At 38.5% G+C, this 27258-nt stretch overlaps 1 protein-coding gene across 3 annotated transcripts; it reads left to right on the top strand.

Annotated features, from left to right (window-relative positions):
• Window positions 1-127: 127 nt before the first annotated feature.
• Window positions 128-27258, top strand: SCG5 (secretogranin V). 3 transcript variants are annotated; one of them, XM_065686627.1, is made up of 6 exons: window positions 128-228; window positions 1544-1776; window positions 13546-13695; window positions 16707-16819; window positions 22307-22360; window positions 25874-27258. In XM_065686627.1, the coding sequence occupies exons 1-6, from the start codon at window positions 203-205 to the stop codon at window positions 25967-25969; spliced, it is 672 nt and encodes a 223-aa protein (XP_065542699.1). In that variant the 5' UTR covers window positions 128-202; the 3' UTR covers window positions 25970-27258. The 3 variants fall into 3 exon arrangements, with proteins under 3 accessions (XP_065542699.1, XP_065542701.1, XP_065542700.1); XM_065686629.1 differs by lacking the exon at window positions 128-228 and adding an exon at window positions 612-629; XM_065686628.1 differs by lacking the exon at window positions 128-228 and adding an exon at window positions 696-839.

Genomic DNA, 27258 nt, shown 5'->3' on the forward strand with positions numbered 1-27258 from the left:
TTTTAGACGATTGTGTTTAGCTGAAAGAGATCTCCCAGATCCCACCGAGCCTTGTGTCATCTCCTCGCTGAGCAGATCCATGCAGCACGCACACGGCCGGGCAGGTACCGACCAGCTGCTGGCGGGGGCCTGGCGCCGGGGGGAAGGTGGACGAGGGGCCGCGGCTGCGCACGGAGGATGCGCGGCTGCGAACTCGCCGCTCATGCAGCGTCGCGCCAGGAGCGGGAGGTGAGCGCGGCGCTCCCGGAGATACCGGGGGCGGCAGGGCCGAGCGGGGCTCCCCGGGGGGCTCCTGCGGCGGCTAAGCCACCCTGGATATTGGGGGAAGGGAAGGGTACACGGCCCCGCTTTCCACGGGCGCAGCTCGGAGGTGCAGGGTGTGCGGGCAGCGGAGCGGCAGCCCTGCTCGGGTGCATGTTAACCGGGGGTGTTTCGTAGGAAGCAGGCTTTTCGCCATCTAAATAAGAAAGAGGTGGCTCGACTCCCGTGCGGCGCTCTGCGGCACCGCCGGATGGAGCGGGATGGGCGGTGTGCGGTGTGCTGTGCTCTGGTGGAGCCGCGCACTGGCGTGTTGGGAGTATTTCCAGCCTTGGCTGTTTCAGCCATTTTTGTCTCAAAGACGTTTTCAGGTGCTTTACGTGGGGTGGCGGGAGCAGTGGAGCATCTTTAAACGTCTGGCGTGCAGATATCGGGCAGCTGTGTGTACTGTAAGGGGGACGGCAGGGATTTTTTATTCAAGCGGTTGGAAGTGATGCGCTTCAATTATTCTCTGATGCGAGGGGAAACGGAGTTCTAAGAAAAAAGAGTTCTGGTTAAAATTCAGCCTCTCAAAGAGCACAGTAAGTGGTGCTTGGTATGTATATGTATATGTATATGTATATGTATATGTATATGTATATGTATATGTATATGTATATGTATATGTATATGTATATGTATATGTATATGTATATTTTTTTTTTCTTTGCCCAAATAAACTATACTGTGCAGCTGTTAGTGAAAGGACAAAAATGAAAGCCATTTGCTGCAGGCGGGGAACATGCTGCATATGAAGCAGACAGCCCTTTGTTCTAAGGTACCAATAAAATATAATCCAGATTGTTCAGCAGTTTCAAGTGATTAATTTTTCAGAGCTTGGAAAACACAGTTTCAGGATGAAGGGTTCTTTGCTTTTAGCCCCAAGCTTTATTAAATAGAATAAACGGGAGGGGACATGTGTCATTAGATGAAACGGTGGACCCATTTTGTTTGCAGTGACTGTAAATGAATGCTGTGGGCAAGCACAAATCAGAAAATCTGTTTCTGTGGTTTGCTACTTTATTATTTTATTTTTAGAAGAGAAGAACCCACCCACCCTGCTAGCCCTGCTCCTCCTCCAGTTTTCAGCTGGCTAGATTTTCAGCTGCCCCTAGAAGCTGTGGTAGTAGACTGTATGTGGCAGTATACATTTGTGTGTGGTAGTAAGAGCAGAAGTTATTTCCAGCATGCATACTGGACTTTTTTCCCACTATCATTTATAATCAAATTCCTTTCTTTTTCACAGGATGAAAGTGGCTGCCAGCATGACACCTGCCTTGCTTTGTAACATGGTATTTCTGCTGGCATTTGGATTGGCTTCAGCTTTTAGCCACAGCCCTAGGACTCCTGACAGGGTTTCTGAAGCAGATATCCAGAGGCTCCTTCATGGCGTTATGGAGCAACTGGGCATTGCCAGACCCCGGGTAGAATATCCAGCACACCAGGCTATGAATCTGGTTGGTCCACAGAGCATTGAAGGTAGCTAATTTCTGCTTTGAGTTATGACTAATTTAATAATATTTTTTAGTAATAATTGCTGTTTTGCATATAGATGCAGAATATCCTGAGCTTAAAATCATGGACTTTTTTACCATTTTGTTGTGCGATCTTTATTTTAAAATCATCATCCATCTTTTACCTTCCATAATGTAGTGATTTTGGCAGAAAAGTGATGTGTTTTTTTAATGTACAGGCTTTGTAGAGAAATTCTACTGTTTTAGAAGCATTTGCTCTCTAGTACCTCAAAACAGTGGGTTTACTAAACTTCTGCAGCAATTTATATACTGGCTAATAATTCGGTGTGCAAGTCCTTAAAAATATATACGAGATAATAGAAGGGAAAACTAAGGGGATAGGGAAGAAAGAAGTTTAACTAGAGTTGGAATATGTCAAGGCAAAATAGAGTTTTCATCCCAAATACTATCATGGCAAAGTGATAAATCACTAACTACTCTTCTGAGGTGCTGCCTTCATTGGGAATTTTTGCCTGAAACTAGTGGAGAGTAAAATTGGGTGTGAAATTTCTGTTATGAGCAATTCTAAGCTGCTAGGAGGGTTGACTTCCAGGCATTTATTGAACTGTAGGTAGACATTTAATATTGAACTGTGTAGCAGACAGTTTAAAACCTGGTTCATCCCTTGCCAGCATCCTCATAATCAACCCGTTGCCTGTTCTGGAGTACATCTGTTTCTCATTTTGACCACTTATTTAATCTCAGCATTAAAAAACCTTTATCAATCAGAGCTTAATAATTTTAGTATGTTCCTCCAGAAGATTGGTTTAGTTAACAAAATGGTTTTCATCAGAAATTGCCCCAGCAGAGTAGACGTGCAGTAGTGTTGATAGTTGCAGGTAACAACAGCTTCAGCCAAGCCAGGCTGAAGATTTCACCTGTTGTATGTGTACACTTGCAAACAATGTGCTGCTGGGAAAAATTAATTCTTCTGGCTTTGCAATTTGGAGACATAATATAGACAAGTTTATACTAGCAGCCTGATTATGATAAAATGTTTGCAAATCTTAAGTGATTATTATAATAACCTATTCCAGCTAAGATCTTAATAATTTCATATATCAAAGAATACTACTGCTGTTAGTTCATAAGCATATTTCTTAATTTGCCCATTTTCCTCTCAGCTATTTACATCTTTTCTGGTGTTAATCATATTTTGACTTTAAAATGCTGAAAACCACATGATGGATGTGTTGCAAAGAATGATACATGGTTATTCTGCCCCAGTTCCACCAAAAAAATAAAAGCATGCTTAGGGCTGCCTTGGCTTTAGTAAGTGAAGTCACTTACTTCACACAGCTCTGTACCAAAGACAACTGAAAGAGAAACACTTTTCAGAAAATACATTTTGCAGCATGTGTTCTGTTTCCTAAGTGACCAGATTTCTTGTTGATAGATAGAAAAAATATGGCTTGTTATTTGAAAGAAGTTGCTGCATTTTCTTCTATTGAAATCCAGAAATACATGTTTGATTGTTTGTTTGTTTTTATTTTTCCTTCCCTTTGCATTTGTCAATTTACCTGTTACCTCAGGTCAAGCTGCTGAAATAGGAGTAGAGTCAAGAAAATGCCTGGTAAAGAGTTTAATCTACCAAGAAATTCCTGTGTATTTCAAGCTGTGTGTAACCCACGGGGAGGTTGGAAATCCAGAGGAGTGTGGGTGGTGTGGCTTTCCCCCTGTCTTGGTGGCAACGAGAGCCGCCTGGTGAGGACAGAGCCCGTAGGGAAGTGCGGCAGAAGCCTGAGCTCCCCTCCCTTGCCAGGGCTCTGTTAGCTGTCTGGAAGCAGTTCACAGGATAAATATGTCACAAAAAAGGGAGTTTGCTGGCTGATTCCCTGCACTTGGGTATCGCAGCCAGCAGATGGTGCATGGCATGTAAGCACACAGAAGCCAAACAGATCCTGCGTGATGAGTGTCAAGTGAAGATGTTTTTAACACCCGAGGTGGTATCTTAGAGGCAGCTGGTTTTTGCTGACCAGTTAATAGATTTGCTTTCTTCACATCCTGATTCCTAAAATAAACCCATGTTAACTGCTTTAATTTCTCTGATATTAACTCTCCTTGTTAATTTGTCTTTTCAGAAAGCTATTGTAGAGTAACTTAGCGCTATTTATAAAAAGAGTGTTCAAAAATAGAAAAGCAAACGAATTTTTGTGGAGTAGCTGTGTTTCAGTACTTACTCTTTAGTAGTTTACTCACTAAAATACTGTACAAGCACCACTGCGCTACATTCAGATTTTCTGTAAACAAGAAGGAGACTGTATCTGTGTCAATAGAGGACAAAAGAATAACATAAGGAAATAGCTTCAACATTTCAAAAATATATGAGTTATTTTTTGTGCCTGTCAGGGGGTTTACTGAGTTAGAGACCACATGTTTTTTGGTTTTCTTCCCTTGCATGCTTGTAAGTTTATTCCAATATTTAAGGGGTTTTCTTGGGGGGCGGAGGGGGAAGGAATATATGTGTAATGCAGCTTTCAGGACTATTAAGCCAAGCTTGGGAGAACAGTAAAACCTCACTTAAACGCACGGGGGCACCTTTAGCTCAGCTTGGGCAGTTCATAGCGATTCACTTGGTAATGGGAAATGTGGTCTTATTTTCATCTTGCAAATATGACCTTACATTTTCATTGTCTTCTCTACAATTCAGTACAACGGAAAACCTCTTGGGTGGCTTGTTTGTTTGTGTTTGATTTGTTTTGTTTTTATTTCTTAAAAATACTTCAAACAAGATGATGGTTGATGAAAGTGCTGGCATGACAGCCCAGAGCTGCAAAAGATGCGTAGTGCTGTCAGCCTCAGTGACAGCATTAAATGTTGTGTCTTAAATCCTAATTGTTTGTAGGAATAAGAAAATAATTATGCCTCTTTGGGAGGCTTTTGACTCTCCTGCAGATGCTGCTTATAGCCGCTGAGAAAAGGCTAAGGTTTATTTGACTATTTTGAAAGGAAATACATACCCGATTATTGATTTAGAAGAAGTTAGTTACTGTTTGCCTGATTGAGACTATTAAAGTCAAAAGAGGCTGGAACATTATGCTAATATTTCTTCTAACAACTGGTAGTTAATGACTTGTCAGCACAGACTGTACAAATAGCGCTTTGCATGAAAGTTTTACTCCCTGTAAAATTATGCAATTACTCATGTGTGTTAATGTCTATTTTGTTTCCATTTTCCTAATAAGAATACTAAGTGCTGTGTTACTTTGCTCTCTGGCCTGTAACATACTTACAGAACTGCTACTTGTTTCCTGCAAGAACAGTAAAATCTTATTAGAAAGTTGCCAAAACTTTGCTTATGAGTGTACCCAGTGAAAGCAGTACAGAAATTATGTTTGCACTCCATTGCTTTTGGGCTAGAGTGTGCTGTGCTTACACCCGAATATATTTGGACTTCACTGGGTGACTAGAAGTAATAACCATTTACACATGGGAGTATAATATTTGGGGTCAGCAAGCGTGGCAATGTGATGGCTGCATCCTCTTTGCTCTAGTTTACATCTGCTGTGCCAGCATCTAGGGTAGCAGTGATGGAGTCTCTGGGCTGGCAGCTTGCCGCAGGGCTGGGCAGACCTTCTGCTGCTTCAGGGCCACTTTGTCATGTCAATTTAGTGCAAAGAGACCACACAATCATTTGGGGTTTGGATTACTGCACCTGTTTTGTAGAGAAAGTCCTGCAGTACTTAGGATGTAAATTAACATGCACACTGGGACTGCTTTTGCTGAAGCACGTGTGACCTCAGTCTAACGCTGCATTACAGGCCTGACATTTAACAAACAAAATCATACCACAATATCACTCTACTAGTCTCTGCTTTCAGTTGTTGGGGGGTGTGGTTGGTTGGTTTTTTGTTTTTTTATTTTATTTTATTTTGCAAATTACTGAAATAGCCCAGGAAATATTATTTCAAAATTTAATATGAACATCTCAAATTTGTAACATAAAATGATAATGGTAGAGCCTCACTTTTCATTCATTAATATGGTAGACATCTGGATTTGTATGGATCTGACTAAGAATTCCTATAGTTTTCTTTGTATTTATTCCCCAAACTGTAATGTCAAATGTAACCAGAATTTGAGTATCAGGCAGTGGTACATGTCATAAGAGAGGTGACTTAAAATGATAACCCGTGAATTTAAAAACTGGTGACACTGCCAAACAACAGTGGTGGTATACGGTGAATTTTCTTTATCTCAGTGGTATGGCACAGCTCTGTGAAGAAAATATGAAACGATTATACCTGTAACTCCAAAACCAGGAAAATAATGACTCAGTATGCCTTTGTTTGTTCTTTAACAAAGACAAGCAGTTGAAAATTTGGCCCGTAACGCTTCCATTTAAATGTCTTAACCATGACAAGCAGTGAATAATAAGAAAGCAAAATTGGTGTTTATATCGCTGTATGGAGGTGGTGCCATGTTACCTCGAGGTGTTTGACAGCTTTTCCTCTCGAGGAGCAAGGGCAAGGTCCAGTGGAGGCAGTGGTTGTTACTGCTGTGGGCTCTGCCACTTCTCAGTTTCAGAAGGAACTGCCCTTTCTCAATGCCCTGGTGCTGCAGGAGATGTGTAGGCACTGCTCTTGTCTCCTTGGTGTGTCTGGGGAGAGGCAGGGAAATTTCTCAAAACTATTGTGCTTGTCAGAGACGGCAGTCAATGGGACATGCAAGAAGAAAAGTGCATTAAACCCTGTTTCTGTCCTGATCTGTTATTTGCATGTGGTTCTGACTTGGGGACTTATCTTTAAGGATGCCATCAAAGGTGAAAGCCATTTGGGATGGAACTCTTTCAGGGAAGAAAGGTGTCCGACCTGTAGGGATTTAGAATTCAGTAGGTTATCATGTACTTAAAGGTAACTAATCAATTAGACTGGGATTTGTAGCATTTTTATTTTTTACATGTTACTAGAGGGAAATAATGCAGTGAGAGGTAAGAAACCTGAGGAGAGGAGGGAATATGATAGCTTCTGTATTATCTCATGCTTTATCGTACTTCTGTTTTCTAGTGTTAGCAGATGCTATGTAGAAATTTAATATGAAACTGTAAAATTTTATCTAGCGATGGAATATGGTCCATAAGAACTTGAAAATCTGCCACTGAATATTGGATAAATTATGATGAGCTCTTGTTTTCAAAGATTTTTTCCCTGCTTGTCTTTCATATGCATAAAATAATTCTTAGTTAGGATTTGTACCTTTTTCTAATTGTTCTCAAAATTATGTGCATTTCTCCTGCTTCCATCTGAATTTTAAATACAGTAAGAGAAGCTTTGAAAATTTATTTCATTTCATGAAAAGATATTTTAGAAGTCTAGACAAAGAAGAGATGCTTGCTTTTCTTGATTGTGGTGTTGTATGCAGGAGATAGGATCTCTGGCATGCTCCCGAGGTTTCCAGAGCTGTTCTCTCTGTGCTTCCTGTCGTGCATGCTTTCAGCAGTGCCCTCACAGCTGCTGCAGGGGTGAATAAGAGGAATGTTCTCAGCCACTGAACAGATGGGAGGAAGAAGCTGGTTTTTCCCCTTAGGATGCTTTAGTACCGCAGGTTAGCTGGCCCAAGTACCTCTTGCACCACCTAAGATTAGCACTGGTCTTACCTGGCAGAGCTCTTCATCTCACCACTCTCTTGCATCTTCATCGTGTGGCAACACTTTTGTTCAAGTGCAAAAGAAACCACATTTTGACTCTGCTTTTGGAGTTGTGAAGTTATACCAACTCACCAAAGCAGAGGCATGGGAGCTCTGTAGCCCCACACTGGGATTGTTCATAGCGAGGCTGTCTGGGGTAGTCCATCCTTTTGGCAGCTGTCAGACAGGCATGCAAAGCTTTTAAACACTTCTGTTGGAGAACCAGCTGGGACTTTGAGCCATCTGCATGGGAAATGGAATTGAATGAATATGAGTGGGGAAATGACCAGGAAAACTTTGTGAAGTTCGGTGGAGTGGTAGATAGAAGACACAATCCCATTCCTCACAATTCTGGTGCCCCAATGCTTCATGTTATAGGTGCAAAAGGAGTATTTTTCTTTAACTGTGAGTGTGCTGACACGGACAGAGCATCTGGACTCCTCATGTATCCGGTGTCAATAACAGTGAATAAAGCCCTCCAATCTTTCATTGGCACACTTACATTTATGGGACTGAAACAGTGTCCCATCCCGTGTGGGATAAAGTAGGTCACCTGCTTCCTTTCGTTGCCTGGTTCCATACAGCCATGCACTGCACATGTGGTCGTTAGAAAGCTAATGTTATGGCAGCTACCATAACACACTGGGTGTGTGCTTGACTTGCTTCCCCTTGACTCTATTGATGCATGGCAGTTGGAAGTCAGCATGGTAGAGGGGGCCTATTGCTGTGTGCTGCACGTTGCACTGTCTGTAAAAAGTAAGCTTATCCATGCAGTGAAGTGCAAAAGCTTTCCGCTCAGGGCAAACTAATATAGTCCAGAAGAGGACTGCTCAACCAAGAAAGGCTTAAGAGATTGTTTTTGCTGTGTCAGCCAAACAGTGAGCTGCTAGATCTTTTTGTGTGTGTGCAATTTGAATAATGAATAATAATAGTGTATAAGCTAATGTTATAAATTTGTTGTGAGAGAGGCATAGGCATTACTTTGTGATTTCACAAAAAAGCATTTAATATCTTACATATTTGTACTGTTTGTAATTAAAATATGGGATAGAATGGAATTACTCACTGAAAACAAGGTCAGTAATTGTATGATATGTGTGCTTAAGGCTTTAGAAAACACATTGAGAAGAATTTGTCCTTCTGCAGAGAAAAAAGAAAATTAATCTTTATAGTTTAAGAAACCGTGTCATTAAGAAGACAAGCTGACTCTGGAATCTGGGATGCTTGAGTATGTATAGCTGTAGTTTTCTTGGGTTTCCTAAGGCGTGATCTTGAAAGGTTAAAGAAGTTGGCTAGGTTTGCATTTTTCCATACTTGGTTCTCCTGTGCTCTTTCTCCTTTCCTACTGTCTTACTTAGCAGCTTTTGTGGAATAGAGAAAATGTGATAATTCATAATTTTTTTCAGTGCCTCTTATTTCTTGATCTTAATCCATCTTAGCAATCAGGATAGGACTCCAGGGTGAAGCTAGCTGAAGATGCATGGGAGAAATCACATTTGGACTGTAAAGCTTTTAGTGATATAAGGTAAATCATAGAATCATAGAACAGTTGGAAACAACCTTAAGATCATCTAGTTCCAACCCCTCTGCTATGGGCAGGGGCACCTCACACTAGACCATGTTGTCCAAGGCTCCTTTCAGCCTGGCCTTGAACACTGCCAGGGATGAAGCATTTCTTTGGGCAACCCATTCCAGGGCCTCACCACCCTCACAGTAAAAACCTTTTTCCTTGTATCTGTCCCATGAAATGCAAATGCATTTTTTGCAGTGATAAGAACTGAGAGTCTAGGTTAACAAAAGGTTTTGCAAAGAAGCAAAGATGCTGTTGCATCTCTGATTAATATCTATTTACTCCCTCAGGAATCTTACACAAATAGGATAAGGTATACCAGGCCTCCCTTGCAGCTCATATTTGCTTGGAGTTTGTATAGCTCAAGATCATAAGAGGTGCAGATCTTACTTGGGGGGAGTACTCCTCTGTGCATCTGAAGAGGGCTTAGACACCTCAAGAATCCACTTCATTATGTTTAAGAGCAAAAATATGAAAAGTAGGGCATCTAGCATGACTATGTATAAAAGGGCTTTAATTTGAGATCTGGGATTTATTTAGTCATAACATCTGCTCATACTCCATTCTACTTTGTATCTCCTAGCTGTCATTGGCCAAACCACCTCTTTTCTGAATTTGGAAGAGGGATAACCCTATCTACACCATGATGTGGGAAACAGTTCCAATCAGACTGAAAGGCAAATTTGTCTTATTATTTGTCTTTAAATGTTCTGCAATAATTTCACACTCTGAAAATCTATTCCGACTGACCTTCTTAAAATTACTCTTCTCGTGGGGCAGCATTACCTGTTTGTATTTGATGTGGAGGGTTGCTTCTGAGATCAGATTTGTTTCAGTTATTCTTTATGCTACCAGTAGGTGGGTAGCAGCAACTAGAATTTCAGTGGACTAACAGCTTTTCCACTACATGTGTTTGATCAGGCGAATGTTCAATACTGGCAGGGAACTAGTTGCTCTTTGTGTTTTCTTTCTTTCCCTCCCCCCCCGCCCCTTTTTTTCTCCAAAACCAGTTACCATATTGTCCTCCCACCCGTAGAGACAGCCTTGATTCTACAAGGAAATGAGCTAAAATGTGAGCGCTTTAAAATTTTAGTTATTCCAGGTATCTCTAATTGAGGTGATACCAGCAATTCGTTAGATGATTTTCCAGAATTATAGGAAAGAGGAGGAGGACATTGTTCCATTTTTGTTTTCCACTCTGTAACAGTTCAAGCCCAGTACCTGAAGATGGTTAAATATACTTGGTGCATATATTTTAAACGAAATCCAAATCTTACTTATGACTGTATTGATTTCAGTCCAAAAGGCCTAAACTTCTAGTTTATCCTGTAGAGATGTAAAATCACTACATTCTCACACAGAAATCCCACACGTGAAAGGGAGCTGATTGGTTTGGAGGATTTTTTGCCAAAATGTGGCACACAGAAGCCAGTTCATACAAGAAGTAAGGAGGGATAGGGAAAAAATAGATTTACCTAGGTCATCCTTTCTCAGTACAAGCATGTTCTCTGTACTGTTCTTCTGTATTTTTGCCAGTCCAGTTTCAAATACTTTAACAATGGTGTCTCTCATGCTTCCCTTGGATAGCAAATTACAAGAAGTTCCTCAGTCATCTTTTTCTTTCAGTCTCTGACAGGAGGTTCAAGAGAACCACTTTGTGCCATATTTGTAGCTGACTGTATATGTTTGTATCACAGTATTTTGACCTGGTAGCTGCAGTGTATTTAATCCTAGTATGTTTCTTCAAATCAATAACATTGCAATACCAAAACTAATGTGGCTTGTGAATTACTGTACGCAATATCCCTATGTGGTAGATTCATAGCATTTTATTTTTATTATTGCAGTCTTTACTGAGTGCACTGTTTATCAGATTTTATAAGGAATGGGCTTTGCTAATGCTATCACTTGAGTATATGCTATTACTTGAATGATTTTTCTCAAGTGTGCTAAATTATGGCACCAGAGCAGGTGCTATTGTCTCCACTCTTGGAAAGAAAGGAAAAACCCTTAAATGATCCTGGACATTTATACCTAAAGGAAACAATCCTTTATATTAATATAAAAAGATTGTTTTGTACTCAGTCAAGGGAATTCTTGGCAGTCAGTTTAAACTTACATGTATATATAGCACACTGGAGCCTGCTAAGTACCTCTGTTTTCTTTATGGATGGAGCTTTGGTGCCAAGAGGTCTGCACCACATACAAGCATAGATATGCTTCTATCTGATGGATTGTCCCATAGTGAACCACATTGTATACAGGATGTTCAAACACGTATTGATTATGTGGTTCTGTAGTTTACAGCACAATCATAACCTGATGCTTTTAAGTACATATATGCAATCAATCTTCATGTGAAGGGGCTCAGTACAAAGGAAATATTTTATGGTATACATTAGATGTTAGATTAAATGACATTAGATTAAATGTATGTTATACATTTTTTAACCTCATCCCCATGGTGTTATTGTGAATCTATGCAGTTCTTACAAGCACCATCTTTGTGTTGACTATGGACTGTAAATGTATAGTAAAGTTCATAGTGTGTATAATGCTATTGTGGTTTTAGTAACAGGTCTAATGATCAGCTACAAGGGAAAAAATGCATGTGACAGAGATGCAAATTTTTTTATAGGGCTACTTTTATGTTTGTTACATATCTATGAAACTTTCCTTCAACACTGCATTACAGAATAAGAAATGTATACTCAAGGGGGAAAATTAGCATGTTGATTAGATTTTAGTCCATCGTGCAAATAAAATTGAAACATATATGTTTATAGACTGTCTTGCTTCTGGTACTTTGATGTCAGCTTCCAGCTGATTATTTACAAAATGTAGATGATTTGACTCACCTGCCACTTCTAAATGTAGAAATGAATACAAAATTTCTCAAAACTGGGTTATGTTAGCAATTTTGAAAGTGATTATGTTATCTTACAGTGCCTAGCTGTATAAAAGATGCTTTAGGCTGGTAGTATTTATTTGTGAGTTGGAACAGGAGTACTTGAATGCTTCTTCTGGAGCAGCTTTCATATTCAGAATCTTTATTCCAATCTTCTGGACCTATGAAAATTATAGAAATGTAAATAAGACTCTTTGGTGATAATACGGTGACCATCCTGTTTACCCAAACTGTTGTGTCTGTGTTCACTCTTAATCTCACATTTTCCATCATCAAATTCCTTTTCCTCTCATTCATTTTTCATGGAATTTATATGTTGACTGTATGTTGTTATCCCTCATTATACAGGTTTTTAAAAAATGTTGCTGTCACACGGCCATTTCAGAACTCAATAACTATATTAGCTATTGCTGCAACGTGTGTGGTGGCTGTCATATGGCAGAGGAAAAGAGCATGCTTGAAATGAAGTTTTTATTTGACTGAAATTCAAAAGAATACTGTACAATAGTATTTGCAAACTCTGCAAGCAGCTGGGTTTTAGCCTGTTGATGCATTTGGCCAGTAATGCGTGCAGAAAAGATCTGCAGCAGATAAATATTTGTAGAGAGACATATAAAGAGAATGGCCTGAGCTTGGTTCCCAAACCTTTAGTGGAAGACCCTGCTTATCAAAGGCAAGGCGCCCAAGCTGAGATGTGTGGAAGAAGGCTGTTGCACACCACTCCTGTGTGTGTTTGCCCAAGAATAGGAAGCCCATCACCCGTTGTGTCCTCCACCACTGAGTTATAAAACCTGCGTGTAGTTTTATAGTAACACATATAGTGATACGTAATGTTATTGCATGCATGCTGCTGTTGTAATCCTGCAGTGATGGTGCTTCATGGAAATCTATGCAGACAAATATAAAAGCCTGCATCTAGGCCTGATCTGTTAAGTAGAAGTATAAAATTCACTGCATGTGATGTTTCATACCATAATGACCACTGACTGTGTAAGTATACCTGCACAAGAATTCTAATCAGCAATATGGACTCTTACTCACTTTTCACCATTACTGCAGGAAACTGAAATTGGTGTTTAAGAAATTGTTTGATTTAAAAATAATTTTTGTGGTTTATACAAGCAAATTTGCTATACCTTGGGTCCCCCACATGACTTCATTGATGTATTTCTAGGCTGTGCAAACAGCCATTATTTTTCTAGTGTCATTAACTTTGTCTTTTTGCCATGGTGCTGTCTTGCCATATCTTCTTCAGTTATTAGTTTCTACAATGAACAGTAAAGGTATTGGTGACTGAAGATGACTGTGCTGTAAATCTATTAAGTTCCATTACTGTCTTGTGTTTCTTTTTCTTTGCATTTTCTTACCTGTAACTTAAATAGTTAAGGAAGAAACATAACCCTAAGATTAATGGTAACTGGCTGATTTTGTTTCCTAGTTTCATTTTTCATGACCGAAGTTATCCAATTTAGGTCACAGAGTTATGTTTCTAAAAGAGATGTTTGAAATCTAAACTTGGATCTGTCTCTATAACAATTATACATGTATTTCAAAGTCTGGATTACTTGAAGCTGTGAAAGCACTCACACTTTTAATCTTGTAAAAAGTGTGTGTATGTCATCTTTGCTAGGTGGTGCACATGAGGGTCTCCAGCACTTGGGTCCTTATGGCAATATCCCAAACATTGTGGCTGAGCTGACAGGAGATAATGTACCAAAGGATTTCAGTGAAGACCAAGGATATCCTGACCCTCCAAATCCCTGCCCTATTGGAAAAACAGGTAATTCTGCTGTGGCCTTCTCACTGTACCTCTTTCAGTCTTTCAGTGCTGTACTAAGTAGTACAACAGTTGATCATCAGTGGGTGTTTTCTTCCGTTCTCTACTCAAGGAGCAGAACTGTTGATCAGTCAAGGTGTTTTAGATAAGCTTTTTTTTTTTTAATGTTAATTAAAAACATTAATTAATTTTTTTTTTTTTTTTATGTTTATGTGCACCTTCTGTATTGCTGTATGAGTGCTAGAGAAGGTCAGGTGGAAGAAATCATCTTGACCTTGGAGCAGAAGATAGTGAGATTTACGATAGTGTTTTGTTCCTGAGGGAGTTCATTTTTAGGCTGGCCCCTGAAAAAAGTTATCATTCTGTACAGATGAGATTTATCCTTATTTTAGAGACTTTCATTGTGCCAAGAGGAATGAAACTGTCTGCCCTGATCTCCAATCCAGACCATAAGTCAATATTTAAGATACTTTGGCTCCAATCCATGTGGCTTTATAGCTCACTGAGGGCGCATCTGTGCCAAGAAACAGAATGACGTGGACATACTCCAGCGCACTGCACGTAGGGTCGCCCTGGCAGAGGAGCAGCACAGCCTTGGAGCACGGAGCAGTATGGTACCCGAGATAACCATTATGTCCCTCAGCTTGCAGCTGTGCGTACACCAAGCCGTGCTTGGGTGGCTTGTGCTGAAGGATGTCGAAAGCAGCACTGCATGTGCATGGTAAAGGCATACCCTAAGGGAATTGATCTTTTCCCTGTTATTTGAGCCGAGGAATGACTTCCAGTTCTGAAAGTAGTAGTAAAATGCCCATTGGCTGCTTTGGGAGCTGGAACTGGGAATGAGCACTCTATTTTTCTCATTTTTTCATTTGTGAGCTAAGAGATCCTTTAAAAATCTTTTCTGTTCAGTCTTCTTTTATGTTATTTGGATAATGCAAACCAGTTGTCTGTATTCTTATTAAAAAATGTTCTAACTAGCTTAGAACTGATAAAAAAGACATGAAGAGTTTTGCAAACAGTGTTTTTACATATCATTCAAAAATATGACAAGATTTTGAATAGTCCTCCCTTACTGTTTTCTGTTACAGCCCCTTTGGTGATGATGCCTGCATCTCTCCTGAAATATCTAATCTTTCATTTTGTTCAATATAGCTGTTGCCTGACAGGTTGCAAATGATGGGTTTAAGTTTTCTCACACACACATCACATACAGAGACTTCTAAGTAAGTTCTGTGCTTGCCCATTAGACTTGTTAGTGATTAGATAAATAAATTTAAAACCTGACATCCAGAGAAATGTATTTGAAAATCTCTTCAATTTTTCTTTCTTAGGTGAAATAAAAGTTGTTATTAGCTATTAGCTAAGCTAATAATATAGTCAGATCTGAACGCAGGGGGAATTCATAGGGAAGTGCTGCCTGCTAGGATAAATGGCTCTGTCGTAGGTACTCTGGGAGTGAAGATAGGATCTAGTAGGATTAGAGTAAAATGTTTTTCAGAGCCTTAAATGGAAATTCAAGTGGTGACTGTATTATGCATACAAATTACCAGAGGCCTTCCTCAATCAGGTCTGTGGATTTGCTTAATGGAAAACAATTTTTCCAGTCACTGTCTACACATGCACATTCCACAGCAGGAATACATAAGCCTGGAGCACTTGAGCTTGAAGACTTTTGAATTAGCAGTCACAGAAGACACACATATGTCCAGCTGCCCTTTGTGTTTTCTACCAAAAAGACACAGATGCTCTGAGAAAGTCTACCACATTTCTGTTGTCACCTGCTTCTCTCTTGCAATGACCTTGTCCTTGCTGAGACTGAAATATTTTTTAAGTGCTTGTGACCAAGTTTAATGGTTTCTGAGTTGTTTAACCACTGTGGTTAGTTTTCCTCTGTTTCCTATTGGGAGCTTTTTTTCCCCCTGTTTTAAGGAGAAAAGAGAGAAAGCAGGATCTCTTGCACTTGCACCTCCTCAGGTCATTAAACCAACTAATTTTTAAGTCAAGTGTTTACTGTTTCCCACATCTAAGGGAAAAAGATAATCCATCTGCAGACCTTTTTACATAATGATCACACAAGTACAGAAAGGAAAGTTCACAGGTGTCCCCTCCAGAGTGCCTGCATTCTGGCATATGTAGCTGTTTGGCTGCCCAGCATTATGCTCCATGGTAGGATCTCCTTGGGCGTGTCTGAGAAGAACTAGGACTGCAAGCTCCCCATGTTGACAAAGCAGAGGGAGCTCGGCGAGCAGACTGTATCCAAAAAGCTGCTCTGGCCTCAAGTCACTGAATCTTCATTTAATCTAAAGATGACTCTTTTTTGGTAAAAAAAAAAAATTTAAAGGGTATTGTACTTGAAGTGACACTGTCTGCAAAACCATCCGCTGTGATGAAAGGTTTCTGGACCCATCAGATACTTACCAATCTGCAGAAGTGTCTTCAGTATAAAACTTCAGCCACATTGCATTTTTATGAGCTCTTATGATGCATAAATGATTTTCAGCCATTTTGAACAAAGTAGCAAACCAGAAATGGAATTTATGAAGAGTTACTCAGTGAAGGAAATTCTGTCTTTGCTCACAGCATTGTTTTACCATGAGCTTCAAAAGTATTGCCTAAACAATTTCTAAAGCTTCCTTTGGGCATTTAAAAATGAAAAGAGGATCTGATCCTTTCTGAACCAGAATAACATGCAGTTGTATGTAAAATCAAGCTCAATCACTGATTTTAAAGGAAGTTTTTTTAAAATTTAAAATTTAAAAAAGAGTGGGAGAGCTTGGAAAATACATTTGTTCAGTTTCGAAGTCTCATTAAGTTGTCGTTTTGGTTTTCTTTTTTCGTTTTTTTGTTTTTTAAATTAAATATATCCTGACAAACTCCTTTAAAAAAAAAAAAGTAATCTGAAGTTTTCTAGTCATCCAGGTTTTTTGGCTTGTTTTTTATTTTAATTGCATAATGGCATTAAGGAAGTTTGTTGATTAATGTGCTACATAGTGCTTTCTAACATACTTTTGCAGTTGATGATGGATGTCTAGAAAACACCCCAGACACAGCAGAGTTCAGCAGAGAATACCAGCTGCACCAACACCTTTTTGATCCAGAGCATGACTATCCCAACATGGGCAAGTGGGTAAGTACATGCTGTGTGATTATTTTTGTTGCATGGGTATTGTCTGCTGCATGGGATACTATGAAACCACAAGGAGAATATTGTGTTTTTTGCTGGAAAAATTAAGGGAAACTTCTTAAAAAGATGGACTTGCCCTTAAAAATATAGGAATAATGATTGTGTGATTGATTGGTGAAAAGTCCATAAAATAGAAAGTAGAAATCCTTCTGTAATTACCTGTCCCAAAGCACAACAACTGTGTATGAGCTTGATAAATGCAGCAAACCACATTTCAAACTACAGTAAACATGTAATTGAAATTACTCCAGATTTTAGCACAAGGCTTCAAAATGTAGCAGGTCCCTAATTTGAAAGATTATCCAGGTTCAGTGACTGCTCACTGTTCAGCTACTTAGATACTAAAAATAAATAAAGAAATGGAGTGCAGCAGCGCATGAACACCTTAAAAAATCTTGGTTCAAGCAAATTGGTCTGAGGAAACTCTCTGTCTTAAGGATTTTGGAGGACTGATGCTGCTTCTTCCTCTATTCAGGTTGTGCACTATATTACATTAAAAACCTATCATCTTGCACATTGCATATAATAAAGACAGCAGGCTGCACTAAGGTCAAAAATCTTGCTCTGAGCATACAAGGACCTTAATAACTGCAGCTAGACTATTTCTGGAGGGTAAAGGCTCCAAGGTGAGCTCTGCTGCTTAATCTTAGATTACATCAGTCAAATGTCCAATCCCAAATCCATCTTCAGGCGCCAGGAAAACAATGATCATAATTTATGCTTCTACAGCAGATCACAAAGTCTCATTTTCTATTGTTGTAACACTTTAACAACTGAAGATTGCTCTAAACCAGTGCTCTGTAAGCATATATCGATAAATGGACATGCTTGGCAGCCTCTGCTCCTGCTGTAATTGTGAGACAATGATTCATCATTCATAATCAAACCAGTGAAGATTTATAGTCTTAATTACTTATGTGAGTGCTAAATTTCTAGAGAGAATCATGCCAAATATCCAAATTTTGGAAACTCTTGTTGCATTCTAAGTAATTACCATCAAAGTTTTTTATTTTAAAAACACCAGATGGTGAATTTTCTTATTTATGCCAGACAATGCTGTTATTTTTCTTATTATTCATATGTAATTTGTTTTCATAATACCATTTTGAAGACTGTAAAAGCACCTCTGTAAATCTTTGGCCTATAGCAGTATTTCAGAATCAAGCATACATACGGAATTGTCATCAGCAATGTATACGCTTAACAAATTGTAGGTGATCATTAGTGAATACTGGCCTTTTTCATTTCTCCATCCATCACTACTAAATCAGGGGAAATACTCATGCATGGATTAAAACAGACTGTTAGGTACTAAACAGTAATCATATCTAGCTGCAGCATAGCTAGCTCCAGATCTTTTTAATTAGAGGTGAAACAGCTGGTAATGTGCATGAGCAAATGTTCTGCTGAGATCCAAGAGAATTGCCCCAATTGCCTCCTCATTGTATATTATTACATATTAAGAAGATAAATAACAACCGTATCTGGCTTTATGGCTGGTTTTGTTATTTTTATCTCTCTAGAAAAAATAAGAGCAGAAAAGCACTCTAAAAATTAGCTGTTTGAGGCTTTATAAATGAGAGATAAAGTAGATCAGATCTTTTAGGTCACTTACTGTCATCTGGGTTAGGTTGTAAATGACCAACAGAGCCAATTGCGGGCTGCTCAGTGGGTGACTGTGTGTATCCTCATCCTCCCACTGCCCCCAGCCACCAGAATCCCCTCTGTCCACTAGCAGCCCCTTCCTGCTTCTCCTGTGACAGAGCCTAGGACCAAACGCCCCAGGGGCTGTAACGGCTGTGTATTTACAGACGGCATTTCCACGAACTCCTGCGTGCTGTGAATGCACTAGGCTGTCACCACCGTCTGAGGCCCTTGGAGCCAGAGTGTCTCCTGGACCCGTGTGAGCTGGCATGTGCTCACAGCTCTTGGGGGAGCTTCTCCCCTGCCTTTTCCTGCCACAGAGTGGTTGAGGCAGTGTTACAGCTCCCTCTGACTTGTCCTTGCAAGGAGCCAGCATGCATTCCTTAGCGTAACCACAGTAAAACCCAGATTACATTAGCAGGTCAGGGGAGAAAAAAAAAAAAACACAACTAAAAGACCTGCTCGTTCATGAATAGTGGCAAAGAAACAGGTTGGTTGATTTGTTTTGGTGACAGACATTCATGCTTGCAAAGCTGTGGGACCTCTGCAGTACCCTGTGAATAGTAGACACATAAAACAAGTCTAGAAGCTGTCTCATACAGGAAAGTGTATGATTCCATGTAGATGTGAAATATTACATGTAGATACTACTAATACATAGGATGATCCAATATATGAATCATAATAAATGTACACTGGGTTAGGAGAGGGAAGAAAGAGGAAGAATTTTCATGTCTTTGGGACAACTTTCCAAATACCAATATGCTGCCCTGTGGGAAGTCCTGGGAACAAGTTATTTATATGGTGAGATAATTAGCTGATACTCTCCCCTAGCCCAAAGATTCTTTTGCTTTTTTCTCCTCATACATGGAAAACCTAGAGGGGATAGTGGGACTAGTAAGATAAGGAATTTTTGGAAGTTTATTGTGTAACTATAGTTTTTAAGATTTTTGTTGTTCGCTGGTTGGATTGGGTTTTTTTTCCCTTCAGTTCAGACTTTTCCTTGCAGGAGACAAGTACTTTCCATTTGAGTCTGCCTTTTCTGCATCTTACAATTTGACTCTTTAGATAGTCTGAAAAAGTGCTGTTGGCATCCAGACAGACTTGCAACAAGATAGCATACAATATACAATTTACAGTACAAATCTAAACCCCACTTAATGCAAGTTATTTATTGAAACCCAAAGTGTTAACTACTACTACGTGTAGGGGTTAAAAAGAGGAGGGCAATTCGGCTGTGGTTTCTGACACTGGTATCAATACAAATGGAAAATTAAAAGCAACTGTGTTTTTCAGTAACATCTTTTTTTACTGAAGCAATGGCTAACATTTCATTTTAAGGGTAGAAATTATGCCAGTTTTGCTTATCAGCTACATGGAGGGATACAAGACACTGCAAAGAAAGGCAAATGGGAAACAGGGATAAAAATATTCGACAAAGTGGAACTTCTTGTTAAAGAAGTTATCATCTCTAGATTCCTAATTTTAATGGAAACATGAAACTAGTTACTCAGATTTAATCTTAGTCCAACTTCAGTTATGGTGAGTAACACTAATTCTTCTTTACCAAATATCTGGATGTCAAGGGTGATTATTAGGAGAGGTTATGGTAGATCTTCAATTTCAGACAGTCCAGCTTGTTTAATTCAGTGTAGTATGCTCGGTGTAATAAAAATTGTTATGCTTGATATACCGAATAAGAATAAATTGGCAGAAAAAAAGTCCTTCTGAAAGGATGCAAGCTTGCCAATGCAGTTTTCTTTTTCAGTTTTGCTTAATAATTGTGCAGGTCCAGATTACAGAGCTGCCAATTATCAGTGATTTAAAGCTTCAGCGAAGTCTGAAAGATCTAAGGGTAACTCTCCCTGACATTAGTTGGTTAGCTGTAAGCATTTTAATTTCTGGGGTTTTCCCACCCAAATCCCAACCTGTAGTCTCCTAATCCAGGAGGGTGCAAAGGAAGCTCCAGAGTGAGGGGAAAGCAGCTATTCACATGCAGCACATCTCCATATGAGATGTATCTTTAACTGGAGAAATTCGGCTTTCATTCCTAACAGCTCCTAAGTGATGGATGAGAATGGTGAGCACTTCATGGGCAAATTTTGGTGCCTGATGAGCGTGGGCCCTTACGCAGTGGAACATATTTTCAGGATTGCTATTACCGTACAAGAATACTCTTAGCTCATGCTCCATAACCTCATTTGCTTTGCACTCCGCATAACGCTTAAGTAGTAGTTACAGTCTTCAAACATTCCTAAAAAGACTAAACAAAATACAATCTTTCTGAGCAGGAACAGTTCAATTGTAAGGAGTTTTCCTAAGTGACAGAAATCTTAGCTGCAGTAGTCATGAAATTCTTTCTGTTTCAGAAATGCTATTCCTCTGTGAAAAGTATAAGGTCAAATAGTTTACAGAGAGAGGCTTCAGCAGTGCTTTGTTTCATAAATAGAATAATTTACACATCTGAAGGTTTCTTTAAAATGTTAAATTGGAGCTTTCCTGAAGTCAGTTTGCATAAATGAGTAGTCAAGAATGTCTCCCTTGGCCAACTTCATCTCTGTTCCTTTTTGGAACAACTCAGACAAAATAACTGAGGTCGGGCAAGAGATAGGCCTTGTGAAATTGGGGTTTAATGAACATGAGAAGTACAAAATAGACAATTTTGGCAGATTTCATTGTAACACTTGAAAATGTTTGTTTTTTCTCATATCAGGGCTGCAGAGAAGATAGAAGTGTTTGGTGAATTTGTCTCGCACTAGAATTACACTTTCTATTTATATAATCAATGTTAGGTCAGTTGTTTATAGCAGAATTAATGGCCTTGTTTATACAGTGTTCTGCTTTTATACATGTAATTCTTCTCTTCTTCCATTTTCAGGTTAGGGTTTAGTTTTGTTTTTCTTCATAATACACAATTGAAACAAAATGTGTGGAGCATGTGTGTTATTCCAGACTTTATTAGAATTCACTGCTTGTATGAAATACAACAATATGTGGATGCACTTATGTAAACTATGGTCAGAGGGGTTTTTTTTGTGTTGTGTTTTTTTTCTTCTTCTTTTCTCATCATCATAACTTTCTCTTCTGCCAAGATGTTTTTGGCAGTTTTCAAAAGGTTTGCCATTAAAAATGTTATAGACCAAATGGTTTTTAGAGACTTTATTGAGGGCACTACTTAAACAAAGGAAGAGTTGGCTCTGAACTCCTTTCAGCAGAACTTTGCACTGGGAAGTGTTGATATCTGGAATGGAATAAGCTAAGACAACAAAACAGTAGGAATGACGCCAATTGCCGTTTTTAAAAGGAATTATAAAATCCCTTGTAAAGCAAATATTTTTGCTTCTGTTCTTGTGTCACCTCAAGTGTATAGAAAGATGTATCAGAGGCAGGATTCCTGCTTCCTATCCCTCCCACTCTTACTTTTCTTTTTTTCTTTCTGTCTCTGTTCTTTTTTCTTTTCTTTTTTCTTCTATACCGTGTATCACATGATGGGGATCATCCAGTTAATATTGTTATACCATCATGTACTTGAAGCACTTACTGCCTGAACAGAGATGATAATATAGTGCAACACAGTGGAAAATTACTGGCTTTTAAATCGTCAATAAGACTGTGACAGCTTCTGAAGAACTGCAGAATATTACCAGGAATATCTAAATTTATTTGTGGTTTATCTTTCCTATAAATCACACACCCCTCTAAACTTGGTAATATTTAACAGCAAAAGTTACATATTTTTAAAGAAAAGTGTAATGAATTTGATGGCTGCATTTCTTCTCCTTCCAGAGCAAGAACTTACTCTTTGAGAAGATTAATGGTGGTCCAAAAAGAAGAAAGAGGGTAACTATCAAAATACTTTACAGCCCCTGTATCATCTAGAGAGCTAATAAGAATTAATATCATACTGTTGAAATGAAAAGTTAGTCTAATCCTTCTGCATTATACCTTAGATAATGTGTAAAGTCAGGGAATCTCTGTGATAAACTACTACAGCAAGCTTCAGGACTGTCTGCCGAGTACAAAATGTAATTCTCTAAATAGCCTGTTGCTTTCAGAAAATGCATTTCAATGCAGAGCATTAATTTTAAAAAAACTTATATTAGCTGTGTTTTAAGATCTATGCTATTTGCGTAAAACCATTTAAAATTATTTAAATATCTTTAAAACATAATCTAAGTTTCCTACTAAAATATCGGTAAAATTAATTATCACTACCCATGCATGTGAATATGGTTTTGGGTGTAAATGACAGTAGGAATGGTTAATTAGCTGATGTAATTTGATTCACTTACGTACTTAGGTTTACCTCAGATTAAACTCCTGCCTTTGTGTCCCACTTGCATGAAAGACAAAGATGAATGCATTCTCATCTCTCAGCCCCTGAAAAAGGAAGGCAATCCTTCTATCACAGAGAAGCTCTGTGCAGTTCACCTCACTATCGCCTCTCTCTTTTTAGTACTGTCAACCTTCCTTTTATCGAAAATCACTCTCAGAGTCAAGTCTTCAGCTTTGTCGCTGATATATATACATATTTTTTTTACAAGAAGAGAAAGCCTAGCTCTCTGACAGAAAGTAGCCTTTCAAAATATGACAGCACAGTTTATATTGTAAATGAAGTAAATTTGGTTTAAAATAACTGAAACATTTATTTATTTAACTCTCAAACCTAAAGTCTTTGCTAGAACAGGAGAAGATGAGTTCATTTCTTACCGATTCACATACCGCTGGCAATAAACACTGTTCAGCTGTAAATTAACGATCTATCTTCAGCTTATTATCTGATTCCCACTTACATCTGATTTTCAGTTTTGTTAGCAGAAAAGGAAAAAGTAGGCACCTGATTTTCACTCCAAAGTGAGTAGAATTTACTCTGGGAATAGTTATTTGAATTATTTATTAATAGCTAGAACAGCATGTTAGAGTAGGATTAGAGCAGCGGCAGATTTATTTTCTTAGCACAGGCATGTCAATAGTAAATTCATTATAATTTAAAGTATTTTATTGTTTTGAGAGTAATACTGTAACAATTGCTAATGCTTTAATGAACAATTCAGAATTTTTACTTTGTCAGCAGAAGGGTAACTGAGAGCTGTCAGCATCAGAGTGTATTTTTCCAGAAACCAAGAAGACCTCTGGGTTCCCCTCCTGCCTTCTGCATTCCCTGCCACTCCTCCATGCCCTTCTGCACAGAGAGAGAGGTTAGGGAGAATAGCTTCCGGCAACAGATTTGTCTTTAGGGTCAGAATGTCCGTATTTTAGCTTAAAGCAAGTCCTGCGCAAATGGACACAAATCTATACGATGCTATAGATACAGAGTAGTCACAGAGGTACTACTGGTGTCTACAAAACTACATATATTCTGTGTGTATATAAACACACATACTAACATACATATACAAAAATGACCAGTATACATAGCAGAGGTATGTATTTACTGTTTGCTACTGTCTTTTTCTTTTTTTTTTTGCCAGCATTTGCAGTGCCCAGCAAGCAAGCCTATGGGGACCACTAATTTAACTAGCAGTTCTCCCCCTTTTAAATAGTCTATGCATGAGCATAGCCCTGTCCAGAATCTGTTATCCCAAACATGACAGGAGCTCTGTAATCACTGAGTCACATTGCCGTGGGCTCGGAGCTGAGCACGCAGGTACTTAGGAATCATGTTACTTTGAATTCAGCACAGCTGTGTAGGATTAAACATTTTTTAGCAAAATCAGCCAAAAATTTTGCATTTTATTATGTGTTTTCTTTTGTCAGTTGAGAATTCAAATTTTTCTGTATTCTCATTCTCTTCCACTTTAGCTCAAAAAGTAGCAAGTACCATTCCAAAATAAAGACCAATTCATCTTCCTAAGAATCTTCAAATAATTCCTAGAAGTTTATGCAACAGACGAATTTCACTAAATTAACGTGAAACAGAACTTCTTTAAACAAACACAAACAAATCATTTACATGTGTCTTATTTTTAACAATTTAAAGCATTAAATTAGTGTTTTGTTTTCAAAGATTTTTCCATATTCATTTCTGGTTCTTAATATTTTTATGTTTTTACTTGCAGCAAGCAAAGCACTCAAAAAACAACAGAAGCAAGCAGAAAGGCTGCTCTGTGCTATGATTAGGTATTAATGATAGCGTTTACAGATCTGGAGAATCCCAAGGTCTTAAACTTGAAGACAAGACAAACCCCAAATCTTTTCCAGAGATCTGACAAATACTTAGGATATTTGAAAATAAATATTTCATGCCTATTTTAAACGTTGGTGGGTTTTTTCTTTTGTTTTCCATAGTTTTGAATTCCTGCATTTTGGGGAAAGAAGCATAGAAATATCCTAAGTAATATTTGCGATACAGCCAGCCTGACAAGAATCAGGAAAATTTGCATTCCTCCAAAGTTTGTCCTTAAGCAAACAATTTTTATTGGCATCAAAACCCAGCACATTGGAATTTTTGTCTATATCTGTGAAAGTATATACTTGAATTTTGTTTACACTGACACTGTAACAGGCCAGAAAGTGGGTGTAAATAATATTTAATTCTGAAGCTCCACTAAACTGCTTGATACTTGCAATTACAGTAAATGCATTTTATTCCATTGCTACAGATAAAATTCAAGCATAGACATTCTACATTACTATGATCTCCAAACAGTTTTGAGACAGGATCTGTTCATCTTCAGTTTCACGTTGTGCTGCTTGCATGGTGCAAAGTGAAGTTAAACCCTCTCCAGGGATATTCTTTCCAGCCTTCCCTTGTTCTGGCAGTGGTATGAGAGCTATTTCCTATGCCAAAACCTTGCTTGGCTCTGCTTCTGTGCCAGCACTTTTCTATCTCAGTATCAAGAGAGGAAACAAGGAGGGGTTTCCTGGAGAAGAGATGGGTTAAAGAAGAGACTTTGGTCAGAAATGGTATCATGATATCTAACTCGTCTCCCTGCATAAGATTCATCAGAGCCTAAAAAGCTAAAGCTTACTTGTACTCTTCAAGCAAGTTCCGTCCTGCCTCAAGAATTAGGGAGTGAGATCTGTTGCTGCTGCTTCTCTGCTGAGCTGAGGAAAGTAGAAGTGGAGCAAAAAGACAGTGTTTAATTCAAAGTGTCCTTTATTCTCAATTGTTCTCCTTCACGTGTATCCTTTTAGTGGATAGGATTAAATTCTTGCACACAAAAAATACTAGAAAATAAATAATTGATTGACTTGCAGATGTACTCCCTGGGAGTAATTTTTTTTGTTTGTTTTTCTTCAGTGTGCAAGTATTTGACAGATAAGAAATACATAAATGGATCCATGAATCCTAGTTACCTTTTGTATGTTTCCCTGTTTCTAATAAGTATAAATCATTTTAAACTTTTTCAGAGTGTGAACCCGTATCTGCAAGGACAGCGACTGGATAATGTTGTAGCAAAGAAGTCTGTTCCACAATTTTCAGATGAAGACAAGGGTCCTGAATAAGTACAATAAAAATGAATGACGAAAACTCGTGCCATCCTCTGCTAGATCATAATATTGCTTATATATAATCATCTATTAAAATCCTTGTGAATGGCAGCATGTTTATTATTTATGTAATTGTAGATGAAAAACAGCTGTATTTATAACAGTATGTTCTCCTAGATAACAAAAATATGGTTCTGCTTTTTGTTAATTTACGGTAAAAGGACATTTCTGTTGTTTTTATTTTAGTCATGGAGCAAACTTTAAAAATGTTAGTCATTTTAATAGCTAACGTGAGGTAAATGGTCTTAATGAGCAGCTTGTAAATAGGAAGATGTAAAAAAATGCCCAGTCTGACTCCAACATTTAATCTTAAATGTTACGATGTTTGACACATGAAAATTATAGTTTTATGTTTTGTTCACAAATATTGTTACTTAGCAAAGACAAAGTATTTATTTTACCCAGAGAATTTTGGCTTTTGGTCCATTTTAATAAACATTTAAGCAATCTACAAGGTTTGCAAAGTGACATTTTCCAAAATATTTCAGAGGCTCATTTGTCTCTGTTATTGCTGTGCAAATTTAAAAATTAAAGAACAGCTTTTTGACTCTACCCACTGGAATATTTTTCTGTTAGTTTTAATCGTTCCATGTCCACAACTTTCCTGAACACTTGCACATCTTTCTTCCTTATCAATGGTACTGTTGTGTGGAAATTCATCTCCCCCTCAGTTCTTTGTCGTAGTAACAGCAGCATTTGTGCACTATAGCGTTCTTAAATTATGTGTCCCTGGGATATCATAAGTGAAGATGGAGACACTTGTTGACACAACCTTATTAACACAAACATCTTCTGAGCCAAAATCCAGGATATGAAGGTCATTACAGGTGATGATCTTCTGAAAAAAATGCGATACTGTAATCACTGGTAGCTATCCCTGCTTGTGAAGTTGCTCTGGGAAGCTTAAATTGCTTTTTTGCCCCTTGGAGGCTGAGGAACTTATATATTCCAGAAAACTGAGTTCTCCCTTTCTGAAAGACGAGAACATGAAATGACCTAAAATTTTGTTATTTTCAGGGTGCATATGAAACGTTTGAAGCATTGTGCATAGGGCACTGAACTTACGGAAAACAGTATTTGCTTACAGCTCTGAACTTCACATTGACGGGAAAAAAATGTAGTTTCCTTCCCCGTCCTACAAACACAGTAAAATGATGATGACTCCTTAGAAAAAAACAGATGAGAAACTAACAGAAACTCAACGTCCTAGCTACATAAGATTAAAGTTAACAGGATGGCACAAA

Source organism: Lathamus discolor, chromosome 6 (assembly GCF_037157495.1).
Source record: "Lathamus discolor isolate bLatDis1 chromosome 6, bLatDis1.hap1, whole genome shotgun sequence".
In the NCBI taxonomy this organism is placed as follows: domain Eukaryota; kingdom Metazoa; phylum Chordata; class Aves; order Psittaciformes; family Psittacidae; genus Lathamus; species Lathamus discolor.

Excerpts from the sequence above, each read along its gene's own strand:
- SCG5 (XM_065686627.1), top strand. The coding sequence starts at position 203 with ATGCAGCGTCGCGCCAGGAGCGGGAG. Across the intron at positions 229-1,543 it reads CGTCGCGCCAGGAGCGGGAG|GATGAAAGTGGCTGCCAGCA; the intron begins GTGAGCGCGGCG and ends TCTTTTTCACAG. Across the intron at positions 16,820-22,306 it reads ATCCCAACATGGGCAAGTGG|AGCAAGAACTTACTCTTTGA; the intron begins GTAAGTACATGC and ends TTCTCCTTCCAG.